Genomic DNA, 18,872 nt, shown 5'->3' on the forward strand with positions numbered 1-18,872 from the left:
TGAGGTTGCATGTTGTTATCTCTTCTTTATTCGGAGAACAACGGCTACTGAAATTATGAATGGACAATTTTTTCCCCTATCGCTTCTGCTTTTCAATGCAGTTGCCAAGGTTAGACTTGATTAAAGTCCAGAAACCATTATTGTTACTCTATTGCAAGGTTGCCCAAACTTTTTAGACTTAGATTCAAACTTGATTGAGCCACAAGGGAAAATTATTTGGAAACATTAGCTCACACATCACAATAAATAATAACAAAGAAAGAAAATATAAATGGAAATAATACATTCAAAATAAGTAGCAACAATACAAAGAGACTGGTGTCAAATAATGCATAATTATACAAATGTATATATACATCTGTATATTTATTTTTCCTTGGCCAAAATGAATATGCATTTGAGGGTCGAGGGCCAAACCTGATGACAGTTTGCACATACAATTTTTCTCCTGCAAAGAAATGTATGATTCATTTAACTAAATATTGAAAATTAACAGGGTTGACTGAATGAAAATTATTCTTAGAATCTCAGAACCCCGTCGCGAGCCAAATTAGACCATCTGGAGGGCCAAGTTTGGCTCATTGGCACACCTATAGCATAAAGACCTGGGACAAGTCCTGAAACCAAATCTATAATTCCTACATTTTTCTGTTGAAAATATCAAATGGAACGAATAGCTGAAACAGAAGTTCTACTGCACTGTACATTCTGCTTCAAAAGTAGCGTTTATTATTTTTCTGCTCTCTTCCAAACCTTCTTCTTGAGACCCAATTGATGTCACACTGTTTATTTTCTTGTAAATGATCTAGATTAGATTAGACGTATTTCTACTGTCTCCATGTTCGCCCACTGGGAGTTGATGAGCATCCTGACATCCACAGACAGACCATAGGGGTCATTAAGGCCCATGCTCCCATTTAGCTCACCAGAGTGTGTGTGTGATAATACCTTTCCTGATTGTCTGAGATACATACTACTTCCTCTGGGCTTTTCTCTGGGACAGAAACCAAAATGACCTGCAACAACAAAACATTTGAAAGGTATATGCAGCATTTTAAAGTAGAAGAACATATACATCTAATTATATTATAGTATTATAGGTGACATGGCAATACATCTTTAAACTTTGTTGTGTGAATTCTTATTTCCATGTAGGGGATGACAAAATTACAAGCCCTTTTTGTAGTGTGATTGTGTGGTTGATAAGCAAAAGTGAATGTTCTACTTTTATTTAAACATTGCACTTAAAATAAAATAAAATAAAAATTAAACATATTTTGATATATTTATTTGCTGACTCAATAAATACTTTTACTCAAGTACATATCTGGAGTTCTTTTTCCACACCAGATTACCTCACTCCTGACTCAGTTTCAACATTTTAGAAGTGCCCCTGTAATTGTCTCCAGCCTGTTTCCACTGTACCTTGGGGTAGCACTGACAGAAGCTCCAAACGGTCCCAGCACACAGCATTAGACCCCCCAGTGCACACATGGTCCCATAGATGAGTGGTTTTTCCTCCACCATGATGAAGAGGCCCACAGCTATCACGGCCAGTCCTGCTACCATCAGTCCATACCGGTATGGTTTCCCTTCAGCCATCACTCCACACACAGCTTATAGTAAACCTGAAACTCAAATACCGGTACTTGTGGCCCAGAGGTGATTGTGTGAGGCAAGTTTGAAGGTGAGGGAGGAGACAGGGTTCCAGTCTGCTGCCCATTACAGCCTGCAGACAGTGTGCTCAGGTATAAAATTGCAGGTGTGTGCGACTAACAAGGTCACTTTGCTGCTGGCAGAGGGAAGGAAAGTTAACAACTCAGCTTTGAAACAGTAGTGCTTTATAATAGTAGTTTGGTGTGGTGAAAATTTAAATACAATACATTACATAAAAATACTGATAGGTCACACATACAAGAAGGCTGGCATGCAAAATACATTTAAACTTCATTCAATGTAATTGAAAATGCTGTAACTATGGGCCACTTCAAGACATAGATTGGCTGACAAGTTAATTATTCACGATACAGATAACAATAATAATTATAGCAATAATGCCTTGGATTCATATAACACCTTTTAAAACTCAAAGCACTTTACATTGCATTTTCAATCTTTCCCCATTCATTGCTCAAGGACACAACAACAATGTGCTGGTCAGAGCTGGGATCTAACTGGCAACCTTCGGATTTGTGGGCACATGCTACTGAGAGGGGCAAACATACCACTCTTCTCCTACATTCATTCACTATGAGCACCATGAAGTAGGCCTGTCACGATCATTCCATAGATGTTAAATGGAACAATACTTTTTGAAGGTCAATATTTATAGTGGGGACTTTTGCTTAGTACTAGCACAGGGAACTTTTTATTATTTTTCCTATTCTATGATTAGATTTGAGCTGTAGAAGGTTGAATGAATAACTCATGTGCTGCATTCTGCTGTTTATTTACTGCAGTTTGTGTTTTAACCATTAATATATTAAGAAGTTTTTGGGGAATAATTCTACTTTAAGATAATTGTGTCAGTGGCATAAAATAGTTTCAATATTATTTATAGTTTATATTTTATTCAGCAATTCAGCACTTCAAAATGGATTATCGTGACAGGCCTACTGTAGAGTCATAACTGCAGTTTGACCACTTTCCCCCTTAAATAAATGTAATGACATCTTTAAGCTAAACAATAACACTCTAGCTTTCAGCTGTTAAGGCACTGAGTATGTAATCAATATGTGCAAAGGCAGAGCAGGCAATAGTGCTGATACAAAGATACAAATACTTTGAAGCTGCAGTAGTAGGTCACATAAATAGTAAACTCTGCAAAGTCCTTTAAAAAGTTCTGTAAACGATTCATGAGCAGTGAAACTTCATGTGATTAATTCAATCTTTTTCACTATTAATCACCAAATAATGTGAGGCCACGGCTCCAGGGATGCACATGCAGTCAGTGCTTCATCTTCTGCTTTGATGAGGAATATTCTTGGCGACAGTTCAGCATTTTGTGAAAGTCTATAGCATATCAGATAATGTTTGTATGTAAAATGTATTCCCTGCATTTCTTTTCATCAGGACACCTTATGTTTGGAGAACAAGTAAGATAAATCACATAGCTGACAATGCAAATCTTAAATAAAAGTATTCTAGCATAAAGGTGGGAAAAACCAGTGTGTGATGTGACTGTTACAAACTGTGAACTTGCCGCACCAGTTTCAAGCTCAAATACATGGGAGTTTTGCAACAGAAAGGACTTCTATACAAAATATTGTTTCAAATTACTGCAGAGAACGGGAGGTGTTCCTGAGACAGAAGGTAAAATGCCACAATTATGTAATGTGATTTAACACAGGGGTCTCCAACCTATAGCTCAGCAGCTACCAGTAGCTCTCCAACCCCTTCAGAGTAGCTCACCAAAGGACCTCTGAATTATACAAATTGAACTAAATAACTCAAATTTAATTAATTACCACTGTAAATGTGTTACTTTGAACTTTATACACCAATAAATGGACAATAGTTTAATGTTTATAGGCATCCAATTGTACATCTAATGCTTGCCTTTGTATATCAAATTAATTTCTTGCAACCGCTAAAATGAGTAGCTCTCCAGCATTTTCATTTTGTAAAGGTAGCTCACTGTATGCAAAATTTTGGAGACCCATGGATTAACACAACCTTCTTCATTGGTGAAAGATGCTTACATTAACCTTAAAAGGCTACCAAAAGTTTACTAAACCTGTCTGCTTCTCCATACCTGCATAGACTACCACAGACAAGTGACAAGGCCATTTCAAATGCATCAGATGTAACCACTTTTACAAAATACTGTAATAAACTATTCCTCTCATTCTGTCAGCACTTTGAGTCCATTGCTGGCACAGGCAAAGGCACTAACACTGATTGGAGTCCTCTGTGACAGTACTGCAGTCATTTAACTGTTCACTATGCCCCTCCTCTCTCTCCACCTCTCTGTATGCACAGCTCTCCTCTTGGTTGTCTCTCCAGCTCTCCTCCTCATTGTTCCTCCATATCTCCTCCTGGCCCTGCTCCTGCCTCTGCTCCTGCCTCTGCTCCTGGATCTTCATCACAGTGTCGTATGAGGGTGGTGGTTCCATGGTCCAGGGTGGAGGAGTGGAGGGGGCCGGGGGGTCAAGTTCAGGTCCCCTGGTGACCGAATCTGATGACATTTCTCTCCGGATACGGTCCAGCCTCCTGTAGAAGAAAAATGCAGAGCTTAAGATAACAATTTAAAGATAACATCAAATAAGTCCAGCCTTTCTCTTTGGAGTTAGCCTGTGTTTAAGATTTTATTTTTATTTCATTTTATTCTTTTCCTAAACTTAAAGTGCATATGATCCTCAAATTTTGACTATATTTGGTGGGATAATACCTGTTGTAAATATAAATTATAATTTTATATATAATTTGTGAAGAAAAGTAAAAAAATATGTTGAAAATTACAGGAAGTAGAGAATTCTATGTTTGCGCTAGAGACATAACACAATTTACATGCAAAAATCTTTTTCTTTTTTTATTCAGCAAGGTAAATGTGTTTTTTTGTTGTTGTTGTTTTTGTTGTTTTTGTTTTTTGGTCAAAAAATAATTTCTATGCACATTAGAGGAGTTTTGGCCCAGTGTATACATGGTTGCTAGGCAACAGTTGTATAATTCCCTAGTGTCAGGTCAGGATTTTCAACCAGGAAGTAAAATTAAATAAATAAATAAATAAATAAAAATAGGCTTTTTTTTTTTTTGAATATAATGAATGTAACTGTGTTTTAGTAAAATTAGTAGTCATAGGCAAACAAGCATTAACAAAATCCTCCAAAAGGTTGTTCTTAGAAAGTTATTCAGGTTGCATATCTATCTTATGTCACTGAAAATGAATTGTGGATGAAATGTAGCCATAGGAGAAAAAGTGGGGCTAGTTAAGAATACCTTAAACTTATATAATGGCAATGTACTGGTTGCCACACAAGAAACTGCACAAAAATGATATTAGGTAATGCTTTGTTTAAATGAGTTGTGTGGAGTTAGAAAAGTCTCAGATAATGGAAACTCTGTCTCTGGTCTGTGTTTTACAGCTCTGGATGAGAAGCAGAGTCTGTCTTGTTGAAATGTTACTTCTATCATAGATTACGCCATACAATAACAGTGTAAACCCATGTACCTTTATGCAAACTATGACCTATGCTTTATCACTAAATCTCTTTTTTTCTCAAGTCAAATCATAATTATTAGAGTGAGTTCCTGCTTATTGTCAGAGCAGAACAAGCTTTGAATGACGTACATGCAAACAGCTCAGACATTTGTCAGCTGGTCTGCAGAGATGGTACGGTCTGGAGTTTGTCTCTTTGTTTTATTTAGATTATTAAACACAACGGAAGCACACATTGTTTACGTATGTGGCATAAATCTCAGTAGAGGTACTGATGGCTCTGTAGCAACAGCTTGTAGTCAAATACATGGGAAGCTGACCATCATCACAAATGGAAATTAGCCAGGACAGTGGCACAGATAGGCTGCCACATTTCTCTTTACCTGCCCCAGGGCAGCTGTCGCAACATAATGCCTAAGGGCACTGTAGATTTTAATAACTGAGAGCCAAAAAACAATGTATAGCCAATAGTAATTAGATTGCTATAACATATTAGGCATAATTTGCTTAAGTGTAGTAATTTGGAAGCAACTGTCAGGGTTGTGCATTTATTTTAATCATTTGCCTCTAGAAAGCATCTGGGTTAAAACTAGTACCGCAAATTAAACACACACACACACACGGTGATGTTATTTCCTGGACACACCCCAGAACTGCAAAGCTAAGTATAAAGAAATGTTATTTTTCTGAAAGACTGAACTCTACCTTTGTATGGCCAAACCCTGTTGAGGGCTGAAGCGTGTACCAGTCCGCGGGTGCAGGAGAAAGTGTCCCGGTACGCCCGGAACCAGGTGCTTCTTCATGGCTCTGCAGATACTCACCCCTAAGATCCCAACACCTCCCATTGATAAACACATCCCAAGCCCGAACATGGGAACTGGTCCAGTCAAACCCAAAATGATAGTTACGACCACCCCCACTGTTGTCAGCACCAGCCCGAGGCCAACGAGCGCGCCCTGGGGGATAGGCATTATGGGACCTCTGCGCTTCTTGGGCAAGCTCTCTTCCAACAGCAGCCAATCTGCTAGAAAGGAACAAACAAGAAGCAAAGCGACAATAAGGTTGAAACTGTCTGGATCTCACATCACAATGACATACCACCCTGAGTTACCTTAGGATGCGTGGACCGACATCCCGTTTGCCGTCCTAACCATATCTCCTTCTCCTGATAGTTTTTCGGGCTACTTCCTTCTTTTAACCGCGTAAAACGCTTGCCAAAACATCAGCCAAGCCCGTGCGTGTCCACACCAAGGCAACGGTGCCAATATTCCTAGCCTCATTGTCGTTGTCTTGTCTCCTGTTGCTCGGTTTTCGCTCTGCGCATAACCTATATCCGGTGGTGGAGCTGTTAGAAGAGCGGCGTAAATGAGCAGAGAGAGCTTTCTCGCGGTGGGCTGGGTCGGGGATAGACTCGGGTTGTCCACAGCAGGAATGGCAACAGCGGTGGTGCAGAGGTGGCAGTTGTGCGCGCGAGGAGTGAGGAAGTGATTTTGGCGAGAGGGGATTTAAATGGAGGAGAGGCGGGGCAGAGAGAAGAACTAAAATCTGTATAGGGACAAACTACTTACAAAAAGAAGTTCTGTGTCTTCTTTGGAGCTGTATTGAGCTTGGCATGAGAAAATGCCAAGAAAAGGCATTAGCTCAAAGCAGAGATCCCAAGTCCAGATGAATTAGATTTAGCCAAGAATGAGGAATCTTGAAGTGAAAATTACAACTAGGCTATAAAAGCAATCTTAAAGGCTTATATGTATAGGCCTCTAGGTATGTATGGCTCCTTGCAGAGAATTATAATTATTTGTTACTTTTATTTAAAAAAAAAAGTCCATGACAGGTATGGCATAAATTTAATGTGTATTTAAAATGGTAAGAGAATGGCAAAAGTAGGCTACATTTAATAAAATAGAGACAATTAATTTTGAGTTTTAATAGGCACCCTACACCCCAAAAGAAATCAAAGAAGATATCTTGCAACAAAGGGATATGGGAGATCACATCTATGATTTATTAATGACAAGTTCACCCATGCAAAGAGGTAAAGGTTTAGAGCTAACGAGGATTCATAAGCATGCATAATCATCCTGTATTTGTGTCTAAATCTGTAGAGCAACAGAAATGTGCCTGAGTGCCATCTCACCTTTTAATAGTGCTTCAGTGGTGATCCTCTGAGCTGGGGCGTCCTGTTACAGAGGTCCCAAAGGCAAGCAGGGACTCCTTTTTATCACAAAATCAATATCCTCCTTCATCGGAAAGTCAGGGGTAACCGTAATGCACATACTCTCTCTAAAGCTACAGTCTTGTAGTATTCTGAACAGTTTTATTCTGATATATAAAAATATGTGTAAGGCTTGTGTGCTTTGAAAGAGTGCAAAATTTTACACAACTCATGCTGCTCTGATGAACAGTGGAAAAATCATTTGGTCGGGTGAGTCATCCATCCTTTACCCTCAACATGTGTGCGAGCTTCTCATAGTAAGGGACCTGTTTTAAACACATCACTTTACCTATACTGAAACCAAATCTGCCTTATATTGTGATAATTTTGCCACATAAATGCAGGTTCTTTATTTTCCTTTTGTGTTTCATGCATTTTCATTCATGTTTTTCTGATTGTCATTAGGGGTTGTAATTGGAGCCGACCAACAGCTATGGGCCTTTAGTTTTAAAATGCACACTGAGAGACACATTCAGATTCATTCACTCAGGGTAGTTTAGGGTTAGCAATTCATACATGCATATATGTGGACTATTGAAGAAGTTGCAGTACCTTAATTACTAAAACCAAAATGTTCTGTCAGTTAAACTGTGGTACAAAGATTGTATAGTGCAAAACATCATAATACAAAAGGGATGAAAAGGCAAACTTGGTAGTGACAGGCTGGATTTATAAACAATAATCATAGACCCTTTCTTCTTAAATGTAATGTAAAGTCTCAAAGAATGTCCTATATGCAATCCAATGTGATAAGTTAATGTTCCATTACTAAGAACGTAATGATTAATGATAGTTAACGGTTTGTTGCAAGCTTTTTTGCTTAATGTTAGGTACCATTGTGCTTTTTCTCGCACCATTTGGACAAAACTTAAGTTTGAAAACCCTTAAATGGACCTCTTAGTGCACTTTGTCTCATTATGGCCAGACTTTTGTAACTCAATTGTCTTTTTTATTCTGTTTCTTATAGGCCACTTTGCACAGTATCTCCATCACATCTTGCATGCGTTTACAAGTATATGTCTCTTTTTCAGTTAATTCTTTTTTGGATCAAGTGTGAAACTTTACACCTCAAAGCTGATCTCCCTGGATTGTCCAAACAGTGGTTCTGAGGCCAGGTGTGTGTCAGAGTATGCCCTCCGCAGGTGAGTGGAGCTACATGTGGTCTTTATAGCCACTTCATATGGAGGTGGAGGTCCCAGCCAAGGCGGGGGGGGTTGGGTGTGGGACTGAAGCCACCCTGGTCCATTGGAGGGTAGTCGAAATCCTCCCTATGAGCTCCACATCTGTGACGCTCATTGGTCCTGTTAAAAATACGATCACATTTTATTGTAAGTACAACATCGTCCAAACATACATTGATTTGTGTCTGTGGTTTTAGCGATTTGATAGCACCAGAGTCAAGTTTCAATTGTAGATGCATAATGCCCACAGATTGTACAAGATTATACTCTTGTAGTCTGCCTCAGTACATCATCTATGTCCAGTCATATGCATAATTTAGATAGAACTTGGTAGTAATAACTTATATTTAGCCATATATTACAATAATTATTACCAGTCCATAAAAAAATTATATTACCAGTGCAAAACAGTGGCCACGTAAAACAAGATGATCATCCATTCGATCAGATTATTATTACCATTTTGTTTATCTAACTTAGTAGCAAACCACCTAACAGGCAATTTTATTTATGATGTGTATCCATGCGACAATTTATCCAGATAGAATATAAAAAAAAACACTTTACAGTTTCTTTAAAAAAAAAAAATCCTGTATATTAAATAAGCTAAGATGACCATCATGAGTAAATATAAAAGGCTATAATAAGAACTCTCACCTTGGCAGAAAGGCTGACTGTGACTCTACAAAGCGGCGGCCCGGAGGAGAGAAGAGCGCGTGGCTGCTGAAGTTGGGGTACTCGTTATAGGGATAGTGAGGGCACTCCGGGTCAAATTCTTGATGGTTGTAGTTCGTGGTCGTTTTACTGTTCATAGCCCAGAAAAGCCCCAGGATGAGCATGACGACCCCCAGCACCACACAGCACAGAGAGAAAGCCTGCAACCGGCTCTGGTATGAGGTCAAAAAGGCGGTGGAGCCCCCGGTCACGATAAGGAACGCTCCGATGAAGATCGCTCCGTGGTGCAAAGAGGGCATCTTACCGGAGGAGAGGAGTTTTAGAAACCTAAGAGTGTCCCATTGAGAACCTCATCCATGCGTAATGACGCGCCGCTCCAAAGTTGCAGAAATCCCGTTATAGGATAATATTCCTAAATTGTTTGTAGTCAGAAGTGTTGCATTTGCATAAAACTGTCGATATAATCCAAAGACCCATTTTGAAGTCCCCGTTTCCAATAAGTCAAAATATTGAGAATACACCTCGGCAGAGGGAGTAGCCAGGCGGATAGCTGAGTGTGTATCATCAGCAGATGGACGAGAGGACGGAGAGCACATTAAGAAATCTTTACTGGCGCCCCACCCTCCCTCTGTCTAATGTGTCTGAAGGGGACCACTTTAGCCCTGCGCGTGTGCGCGCTCGTGCGCGAGGGCTTCAAGTTGAACGGGAAAAGGGACATCAGAAAAAGTAAAAAATGGAAAAAGTAAAAAAAAAAAAAAAAGTACCATAATTTAATTCAGTGCAAAAACACACGTGTCAAAAATGATACCAAAACTAGCTCATAAGTCATAAGTCAAAGTTTCCAGTTGGCTCTGTGAGGTTTACAGATAGAAAATAAGAACCACACTCATAATTTTACTATGGTTAACATTGTGCCATGCTCTAAGCACGGAAACCAATGTTCCCCGGACTTATGCAAAGACTACTTTTCGTGCTGCTAATCCTGTTACACAGAGAGAATAGGGTTACTTTGGATATATATTTGGTTTGAAAGAAAATTTAGTTTTATGTTTTGCAACCAAGTCAGGCATGTCTGTCAACTGATTAACAATTGAGAAAAATCTATTTCATGCTAATAATACTTCGGTGTTGTAACCACCACTAACTTACTTGTAGTAGCCCAGATGCATGGTGTGACTGTGTTACTGCTTCCTTATTGGTTCAAGTTCATTGACACTATTGCTCCAGAAATGAAGATAGCCACATTTTGGGCCTATGGGCGAACTGGATAGACGTATGTGCCCGCCTATCTGCGAACAAGAGCCAATGACTATGCAGTAAGGCGGGATGAAGTGACCACAGCGCTCAGCACACCTATAGTAGCCACGGCTTCTATGATAATCGATACAGAGTTCAAGAACCCACTCCACCAAATGTCACTTAAAATCTGATGGCCTTTCGGACTACAGACGCTTCAAAAGATGGATTCGCTTTTTTATTTAGGTGGTTTGGTTGTCCTTTTTCTAGTGTGGATCAAAATCAAAGGTGTAGAGTACGTGATCGTGCACCAGCGCTGGATATTTGTCTGTTTGTTTCTCCTACCCCTCTCCGTTATATTTGATGTGTATTATTATGTGCGCGCATGGATCATCTTCAAAATGTGTTCTGCCCCAAAACTTCACGATCAGCGCGTGCGAGACATTCAACGTCAGGTGAGTATTTTCCTCTCTGTGTGAGTTGTGCTTTTAGAATTGCATGCATTCAAGGGCAGTGTATTGTGGGAATTGGTAATATAAATGTATTAACTAACTGTATGACTTTGTTATTACCAGCACCAGTAATAGCCAATTATGAATGTTGGAGATCAAGTCTATTTCATGGTAGCATGCTGCATCGGCTCTGCTCCTGTTATTGCATAAGACATGTTCAGTACATCTTTGCAAGTCTGCTACTTCCATTATAACTATTGAGTCTAGTTTTTTCTTAAAAAAAAGTTTCTATCACATGAAGAGAGAGACATAACCTGCAAAGCACACACAGTATGATAAGAAAGACATTTTTTGACATCTCTTAATAAAATACAGACAATACAAGTGTACAGGATAGCACCACAATATATAATTTGAATGTGTAGTGTGCTTGCATGTTACTGCACTAACTAACTAGGTAACTTCACTTTTTCAGGTTCGTGAGTGGAGAAAAGATGGGGGTAAAAAGTTCATGTGCACAGGTCGGCCTGGCTGGCTCACAGTGTCCCTGCGAGTTGGAAAGTACAAGAAAACACATAAGAACATCATGATCAACATGATGGACATCCTGGAGGTGGACACACACAGACAGGTAACACATGTTGGGTTCCATGCTTTTGCCTTCCATGCATTTCCTTGTGAATGATCTTGGCCTTATACTATATTGATACTTTCCTAACTATAACCTAAATCCTAACCATAATCTATTTTAACCCATACGTTAACTTAAAACCATGCTGTTGATCTAATAATAAAGATTTTACGTCATTGGGACCTGCTTTCTGTCCTCTAAAGGCAGCACGTCCCCATGAATGAGTGTGTAAACACTTTTTTTTTAAAAATAAGTAGGCCTACTAAACATCATTGTGTCCATTGCTTTCAGAATAATAAAACATTAGCACTGTTGCCAAAGCAATTAACAAAAAATACATTTTTAATGGAGCAAAGTTGTCAAAATGGCTACTCCGATATGGCTTTTTCAGTTCTGAAACCAATTCTGATAACCCAAAATCAACCGAAACCAGTGCAGGGACTAAAAATATTGTTTGACAACATGTGTTATGTAGCTGTTATTACTTTCCATTAAAAGCTCAAACATTATGAGACTTTCTAAACCAACTACGACCAATGAATAGTCTTATTACATGGATTTATAAACCCAAACATGATATTGGCAGAACAGATATTTTGGAGCGGATATCTGATCCAGCAAAGTTTCATGGATTCAATACCAGTAACGATAATGGTGCATCCCTAATCATGAATTTGTCACATGATTACACAGCCTTTCATATTACTTTGCATCAGAGTGCTCATAGTTTAATTTTAACTGTAATGCTGTTATTGTTCTAGGTGGTGCGAGTGGAACCTCTGGCCAACATGGGACAGGTGTCTGCTCTCCTCAACTCAATAGGCTGGACTCTTCCAGTGGTGCCTGAACTTGATGACCTCACTGTTGGTATGAGACTTGGCAACACCCACACAGAGAATATATGTGTCTGTATCTGCTGTGTATATATAATATGTTTTTTGTTGTTTTTTTTTGGACAGGCAGGAGTGTTTGTTTACCTGGTTTTACAACAGATTTAAAACAGAGCTAGCTTAAAATGAAAAACATTACATGAAAAATAAACACACATCCTATTAAAAATACAATATATCCCACTCATGGGTTTCTGAATCCTGTTATAGATAACAATTGTCAGACTTTTCACCATTCAAAATGTGATAATATTTTGTTTTAAATTGTCTGTTGTTGTTGTTCTAATTTTTCATCAGTCTGAAACCCGTGGATAACCGTGCACATGTGCGGAAACATTCTGTATTATCAGATACTGAACTACAAAAGTGTAAAACATTATTTCTCAGTCCCTTGAGTGTCTTTAGATAATTATTTTATAGGAAATCACGAACAGGGGTTGATCTGTTGCTCTAGATAGAAATAGATTTACTAATAATTGTGATGCAGATTAGGCATTTCCTCCGCGTCACTGTATCCTGTGTGGACCTTTAGTGATTTCTATAATTGTGTTAGAAGATTGATGTCGTAGCTCAAAAGATGAAACTGGGAGGAAATGGCTGCCACATTGGAAACCCATGTGGATCAGGTTTCATAATGGATTTCTTAATGGTATAAATGCAGCATAAACAATCTCATGTTTTCCCATCAGGAGCTTCATTTTTCACACAGGTACACACAGTACATGTCAACAGAAAACAATTCTCCTTTTCTGTTTTTATCAAATGGTGATTGAGCTGGGCAGAAAACAAGGTATATTTGTGCAAAGGTTAAGCTTAAAGTTTATTTCATCATTGGGTCAACCTGTCAGGAGCAATAGGCAACATGTGGAGTCCAAAATATCTTGGGTAAGGTTTGGTCAAGAGTTCTTCTGTGGAGAATTGGCCTTATGTCACAACAGATAGGTTCAGGAATCAAGCACAGGATAATTTTGTTGTGAGGTGACAGTGATAGCAGCTCAGCCATGTCAGATTAGTTAGATGAATTCAAAGAGAGTAAACCTGTATAAATTCATGATACATAAAAACTGCATACATGTAAAATATGTACATTGCATCATTTGGTTCGGGATGTTTAGTGTTTATGTTTATTTGTTTGTTTATTTATTTTATTTTATTTCATTCATATAATATAAAAAGACATCAACAGTGTCACAACATCAAATATACAAATGAATGAAAAGGAGCTGAAAGAAGAGTACTCTTATGTTATCTACCCCCTTTTCCCTTTTCCAGACAATACATCAACACTGGTGGTTACTTTAAAACATTTCAAAACAGTACATTTTAATTCAGGCACAGTTATTAATCAATTGCAAACAGAAATCGTCACTATTTTGCACAACAACTTAGTTTCCTTTTTCATATGTACACATTGCATTAGATTCTATGTGTTTTTTAAATGCCATCATTGTACTTGATTCTTTTATATCTTTGTCAAGACTATGCCATAAGTTAACTCCTTTCACAGTGATGCTCGGTTCTGAATCTGGGTTTTTTTAACATGTTAGTTCCTTTTAAATTGTTGTGGATTCTTTTCATCTCAGACAGTCTTTGAATATTTACTGGGAATACATTGCACTTTGCTTTATACATTACTTTGAGGATACTTAAGTGTACTGTAAACTAATCCTGGACAAAACTGCAAAATAACTCTAACTAAAAATATTTTCCACCATTTGTTGAAATTGATATAATTGCTGTCTTTTTGTCTCTCAGGTGGGCTGGTAATGGGCACAGGCATCGAGTCGTCCTCTCACATCTATGGCCTGTTTCAGCACATCTGTGTGGCTTATGAGCTGGTGTTGGCCGACGGGAGTTTGGTCCGCTGCACTGAGGTAAGCACTGAGTCTGAGTGCACTGTGGTCTGTCAAATATTCTTTAATTGATGCTCCAAGGAGAAAGGACTCCATCTCCAAGTAGAGAGTGGTGAGCGCTTTGAGGCCGCTAATGTGTGGGTTTGTTGATGAAGCACTCATGATGCAGGACAGGATCTAATCTTAGGAACCTAATCGTCCTCTTATCACATAGAATATAGCGCTTTCTTGTTTTTCACTGGAACAAATATGTCCTTCTATCTAACCTTGTCCTCTGCATCCTCCATTTCTCCCATATCAGTCAGTTTCATTTTATTGTTTATTGGATACCCCATATTTTGACCAAACTTAATCTAACCTTTTGGACCTTATCTCTTAAATATAAAATTCTACAATCTTTTCTTTAACAAAATTTCACCTTTACTACCAGTAGCTTCCTTGCCATTGCTTCAGTAGAATAGCTTGCTATGACAGGTCTTGTATACCGTACGCGTAATCATAAAATAAGAAAAAGAAAATACATAACCAGTAGAAATACACTAATAATTAATAATCAAATAACTAATAATTCAACAATCAAAAACAAACATTTTTTCTCTTATCCCAGGAGGAAAATCCCGACCTCTTCCATGCGGTCCCTTGGTCTTGTGGTACACTGGGGTTCCTTGTTGCAGCTGAAATCAAAATAGTTCCTGCTAAATCATGGGTGAAGCTGCGTTATGAGCCAGTGCAGGGCCTGGACAACATCTGTAAACACTTCACAGAGGCGTCCCAAAACAAACAAAACACATTTGTGGAGGGCATCCAGTACTCGATCGATTCAGCTGTGATAATGACAGGAACCATGACGGACCATGCCGAACCAGATAAGGTAATTAGTTTTGGTAAAGTAATCAGTTTGTATCTTTGTAAAAAATAACATTGGCACGAAAGCTGTATATTTACTGCATATTGTTGGAGAAATTAGTGACAAGTCTTTATAATCAAAGAATTAATAAAGGAAATTTGGTGTATTATCTAATAAAGAAAAAACACTGTAAGCACAGACACATATTAGCTATTCATGGATATGAGTAATATTATACCTTTTGAATGGTGAAAAGCCCTCAAAACCTGAAATCTATGAGTTGGCTTGGCAGGCCTCATTGGTTCACTATTATTGGAAATTATTCATATCTCTGCCATATATAGAAAATGCTAAAATATTATTTTAATATTTTAATCGTCCAACTCCATTCTTTTCTCCAACTTGCCCTTGTGTAATAGAAATTTAACATAAGAAAAATAATGACATTTTAAGGGAAAAGGTTTTTGGCACACAGTTGTGGGTGACATATGTTTGTCTCTCTCAGATCAACAGAATTGGGCTGCACTTCAAACCCTGGTTCTTCAAACACGTGGAGGGATACCTGAAAAGAAACAGTTCTGGAGTAGAATACATCCCACTGAGACACTACTACCACAGACACACACGCAGCATCTTCTGGGAAATACAGGTACATTTTATATTAAACAGGTAAAACATTAGGTGACATTGATAGCACTGACAAAGGGACATTTGACATTTGTATGACTTGTGAGGCCCTGTGAAGGTTTAATATGTTTTTTTTGTATTTGGGGCAATGTATGATATTTGAATTCTGATATCTCACCAGGTCTGCCACCTGCAGGTCTCCAAAGAGCCTGGTTTAGTAGTGCCTCCATGGAGACATTAGTATAATGGCATACTGTATTTAAACCAGGGATGTCCAAACCTTTTTCATCCAGGACCACATATAGAAACATGTAGAAATTTGTATTTGAGGGCTGCAGACAGTCAACACAGAATGGCTTTCATATAGATGCAGTTTACATAGGTTGGATGCAGCCACAACACCTCTACAAGATGAAACACTAATTTTATATCTATATCACAATGCGATGTGATGTTAGTGAGGTTACAGTGAGAGAGATTCTAAAATTTGCTGTCCATGTACTGTGTATTATATTATTGGGCCAGTTCAGCAGGATCTGAGGTCCGCATTTGTCTCCTGGGCCATAGTTTGGACACCCCTGATTTAAACATTCTAGGTAAAGCTGTAACACTTCCATCCAGATAAGGAGGTGGTGGACATTCCTCCATAGACTGTATATAAGTGGACATAGCCAACGAACTAGCTGCCATGTTCCAAATAGTAAATTAGCTTGAAGCGCTTCCAGCTCCTTCTAACTCTCGCCCACATTGACTTACAAAGGAATATTGCACCCCTCTCTCAGTAATTACTCACAGCTTCGTCATTTTGGTCTTAAAATGTCCATATTAACCAGCTTTACATGATCCTGGTGTTTTTATTTCACAGTTTTTTCTGTAAAAAAAAATCCTATTCCTGATATGGAGCCTGGCTCCAAATTCGCCACATAACTGCCAACATCGCAATCTTCATTTGACTGGAGCCGAGCACTGGGTGATGTCACACTCTCTTAGTCCATTTCTTTATACAGTCTATGGCCCCCCATGAACATTTACAAAGTGTAACTTCAAGCAATTTTTTTTAACATAGTAGTTATGACTCTTGGCTTGTGCTGCATTGTTTTATTATGCCTCATCAGCTGCTTTTCCAAATGTTTTTAATGCTGTATTCACATTTAGAATACATGCAGTATGGCTTACAAAGAGACTGTGAGCTACTGTACAAGCACCATTAGCCATTAGTGATAGAGCTAGGCCTCCAAAAAAAAAAAGTTCTAATAAATAATGCATAGCGCTAGTTGAACAGGAACCTATTTCCTTCAGGCTTTCAGATAGTCTGGGAAAAATTTGGAGATCCACAAAGTGACCAAACAGAGCCCTCTGGTGGGAAAAGAAAGAACTAGCTATCAATTGAAATTCATAGAGACTGTAATAGTGCAGTGGTACAACATATACGATAATATAAAATATTGCACATTTACAATTTATGGGAGTTTGCAAGTATGTTCCACTAAATACATGTTAATTTTTGTAGGACATTATTCCTTTTGGAAACAACCCTGTGTTTCGTTGGCTGTTCGGGTGGATGGTCCCTCCGAAGATCTCGCTGCTGAAGTTGACTCAGGGGGAAACAATTCGTAAGCTTTATGAACAACACCATGTGGTTCAGGACATGCTCGTGCCCATGAAGCATCTGCAGGACGCCATCACATGCTTCCACCAAGAAATAAATGTAAGGAGTATTATATAAACTTAAATGACAGTTTAAGTTTATATATGGGTTTCAGCTTCATGTTATATTATGATGTTTTGAGAACAATTGATCATTCAGAAGTTTTAATATTTAGTTTTGAATTGTTAATGGCTATGGCAGTGGTCTATGGATACAGCCATGTGATGCTAGTACACACCACTCAAGACATTTTTTGGCATAATTGTCTCACATCAAAGTTTAATATTTGACAAAGCAACAAAGAAGGAATTTACAATAAATTTTTTAGCACTATCCAAACTCACTCATGCTCATGCAAGTTAGTTAATTAATTTCAATATTATAAACATTCATTAAGTTCAGTAATATAAATATGATTTAATATTACATTATTTTTACTGGTAGTTAAAAAAAAAGCTCTAGTAGGTAACACTTAATGGGATTTATATGCAAAAATGTCAGAACTACAGAGGACTATACTCTTTCCACTTGCATGTATAGAATGATAAAAATGAATTCTGTAATCTTAGGTTTATCCTCTGTGGCTATGTCCATTTACTTTGCCACTGGGCAGAGGCATGGTCCACCCCAAAGACCAAGAGGAGGAGCTGTATGTGGACATTGGAGCTTATGGAGAACCCAGAGTCAAACATTTTGAAGCCAAAGCCTCCACACGACAGCTGGAGAAGTTTGTCAGAGATGTGCATGGGTAAAGCTTTTAAACACAATTCCTGAAATCAACATCATGTAAATAAAACATAGCCTTACTAAATAATCATCCTCTCCATCCCTGTTTAGGTTCCAGATGTTGTATGCAGATGTGTACATGGACCGCGAGGAGTTCTGGGAGATGTTTGATGGACAGTTGTATCATCGGCTTCGAGAGGAGCTGGGCTGTAAAGACGCTTTTCCAGAGGTGTACGACAAAATTTGCAAAACTGCTCGACATTAAGCACAAACAGACTACACACAGAGTTGTCTTGTCAGTGTGAATTATCACAAAGTTTTGCTCTAATGCCCCTATTTGTCTACTTTCTGATCATTTTAATTAATTGTTAGTTCTTGTATTAATACATACACTACTAAATACTACATTTCTACATGTAAATATCTTGAAGATATAATTTGTAACTTTCATATTTTTATATAAGGACTACCTATACAGATGTCTATGTATAACCTCTAAAATGTGAGGGTTTATAAGACCATATCATTTTATAAGGTGCGTAATATTTTTTTTGGCTCATATCTATACAGAAACCACTTTTAATATAAACTATTTGACTAATAAAACATCTGTTCATGCAGTATGTTTGTCTTTATTTTAAAGGCCTAAGTATTGCATTGTAGTTAACTTATAGCCACCAGGATATTCAAGATTTATAATTTAAACTAAGGCTTATGTCATATAATGGTCAGATCC

At 38.2% G+C, this 18,872-nt stretch overlaps 3 protein-coding genes across 4 annotated transcripts; 1 reads left to right on the top strand and 2 right to left on the bottom strand.

Annotated features, from left to right (window-relative positions):
- Window positions 1–1,843: 1,843 nt before the first annotated feature.
- Window positions 1,844–6,622, bottom strand: si:dkeyp-51f12.3 (uncharacterized protein LOC107988041 homolog). 2 transcript variants are annotated; one of them, XM_055164416.1, is made up of 3 exons: window positions 6,270–6,622; window positions 5,864–6,179; window positions 1,844–4,212 (listed from the first exon to the last, which is right to left on the bottom strand). In XM_055164416.1, exons 2-3 carry the CDS (start codon window positions 6,127–6,129, stop codon window positions 3,891–3,893), a joined length of 588 nt encoding a protein of 195 aa, XP_055020391.1. In that variant the 5' UTR covers window positions 6,130–6,179; window positions 6,270–6,622; the 3' UTR covers window positions 1,844–3,890. The 2 variants fall into 2 exon arrangements, with proteins under 2 accessions (XP_055020391.1, XP_055020390.1); XM_055164415.1 differs by having other exon boundaries at window positions 5,864–6,182.
- Window positions 6,623–8,442: 1,820 nt separating this feature from the next.
- Window positions 8,443–9,608, bottom strand: si:dkeyp-51f12.2 (uncharacterized protein LOC100151460 homolog). The gene is made up of 2 exons (XM_055165122.1): window positions 9,209–9,608; window positions 8,443–8,671 (listed from the first exon to the last, which is right to left on the bottom strand). The coding sequence occupies exons 1-2, from the start codon at window positions 9,523–9,525 to the stop codon at window positions 8,536–8,538; spliced, it is 453 nt and encodes a 150-aa protein (XP_055021097.1). The 5' UTR covers window positions 9,526–9,608; the 3' UTR covers window positions 8,443–8,535.
- A 961-nt stretch (window positions 9,609–10,569) lies between these two features.
- On the top strand, window positions 10,570–18,756 carry dhcr24 (24-dehydrocholesterol reductase). The gene is made up of 9 exons (XM_020918824.2): window positions 10,570–10,917; window positions 11,390–11,545; window positions 12,307–12,412; window positions 14,191–14,309; window positions 14,896–15,159; window positions 15,641–15,784; window positions 17,273–17,470; window positions 17,980–18,158; window positions 18,248–18,756. The coding sequence occupies exons 1-9, from the start codon at window positions 10,687–10,689 to the stop codon at window positions 18,399–18,401; spliced, it is 1,551 nt and encodes a 516-aa protein (XP_020774483.1). The 5' UTR covers window positions 10,570–10,686; the 3' UTR covers window positions 18,402–18,756.
- Window positions 18,757–18,872: the final 116 nt, after the last annotated feature.

This window comes from Boleophthalmus pectinirostris, unplaced genomic scaffold (assembly GCF_026225935.1).
Source record: "Boleophthalmus pectinirostris isolate CB_2022bp ecotype Guang Dong unplaced genomic scaffold, ASM2622593v1 HiC_scaffold_7, whole genome shotgun sequence".
In the NCBI taxonomy this organism is placed as follows: domain Eukaryota; kingdom Metazoa; phylum Chordata; class Actinopteri; order Gobiiformes; family Gobiidae; genus Boleophthalmus; species Boleophthalmus pectinirostris.

Bases quoted from the DNA above. Each gene is read 5' to 3' on its own strand.
- si:dkeyp-51f12.3 (XM_055164416.1), bottom strand. From the start codon at position 6,129: ATGCCTATCCCCCAGGGCGCGCTCGTTGGCCTCGGGCTGGTGCTGACA. The intron at 4,213-5,863 runs GTAGAGTTCAGT...TTTCTTCTACAG, and splicing joins CAGGGTTTGGCCATACAAAG to GAGGCTGGACCGTATCCGGA.
- si:dkeyp-51f12.2 (XM_055165122.1), bottom strand. From the start codon at position 9,525: ATGCCCTCTTTGCACCACGGAGCGATCTTCATCGGAGCGTTCCTTATC. The intron at 8,672-9,208 runs GTGAGAGTTCTT...TATTTTTAACAG, and splicing joins CAGTCAGCCTTTCTGCCAAG to GACCAATGAGCGTCACAGAT.
- dhcr24 (XM_020918824.2), top strand. From the start codon at position 10,687: ATGGATTCGCTTTTTTATTTAGGTGGTTTGGTTGTCCTTTTTCTAGTG. The intron at 11,546-12,306 runs GTAACACATGTT...TTATTGTTCTAG, and splicing joins AGGTGGACACACACAGACAG to GTGGTGCGAGTGGAACCTCT. The intron at 18,159-18,247 runs GTAAAGCTTTTA...ATCCCTGTTTAG, and splicing joins TTTGTCAGAGATGTGCATGG to GTTCCAGATGTTGTATGCAG.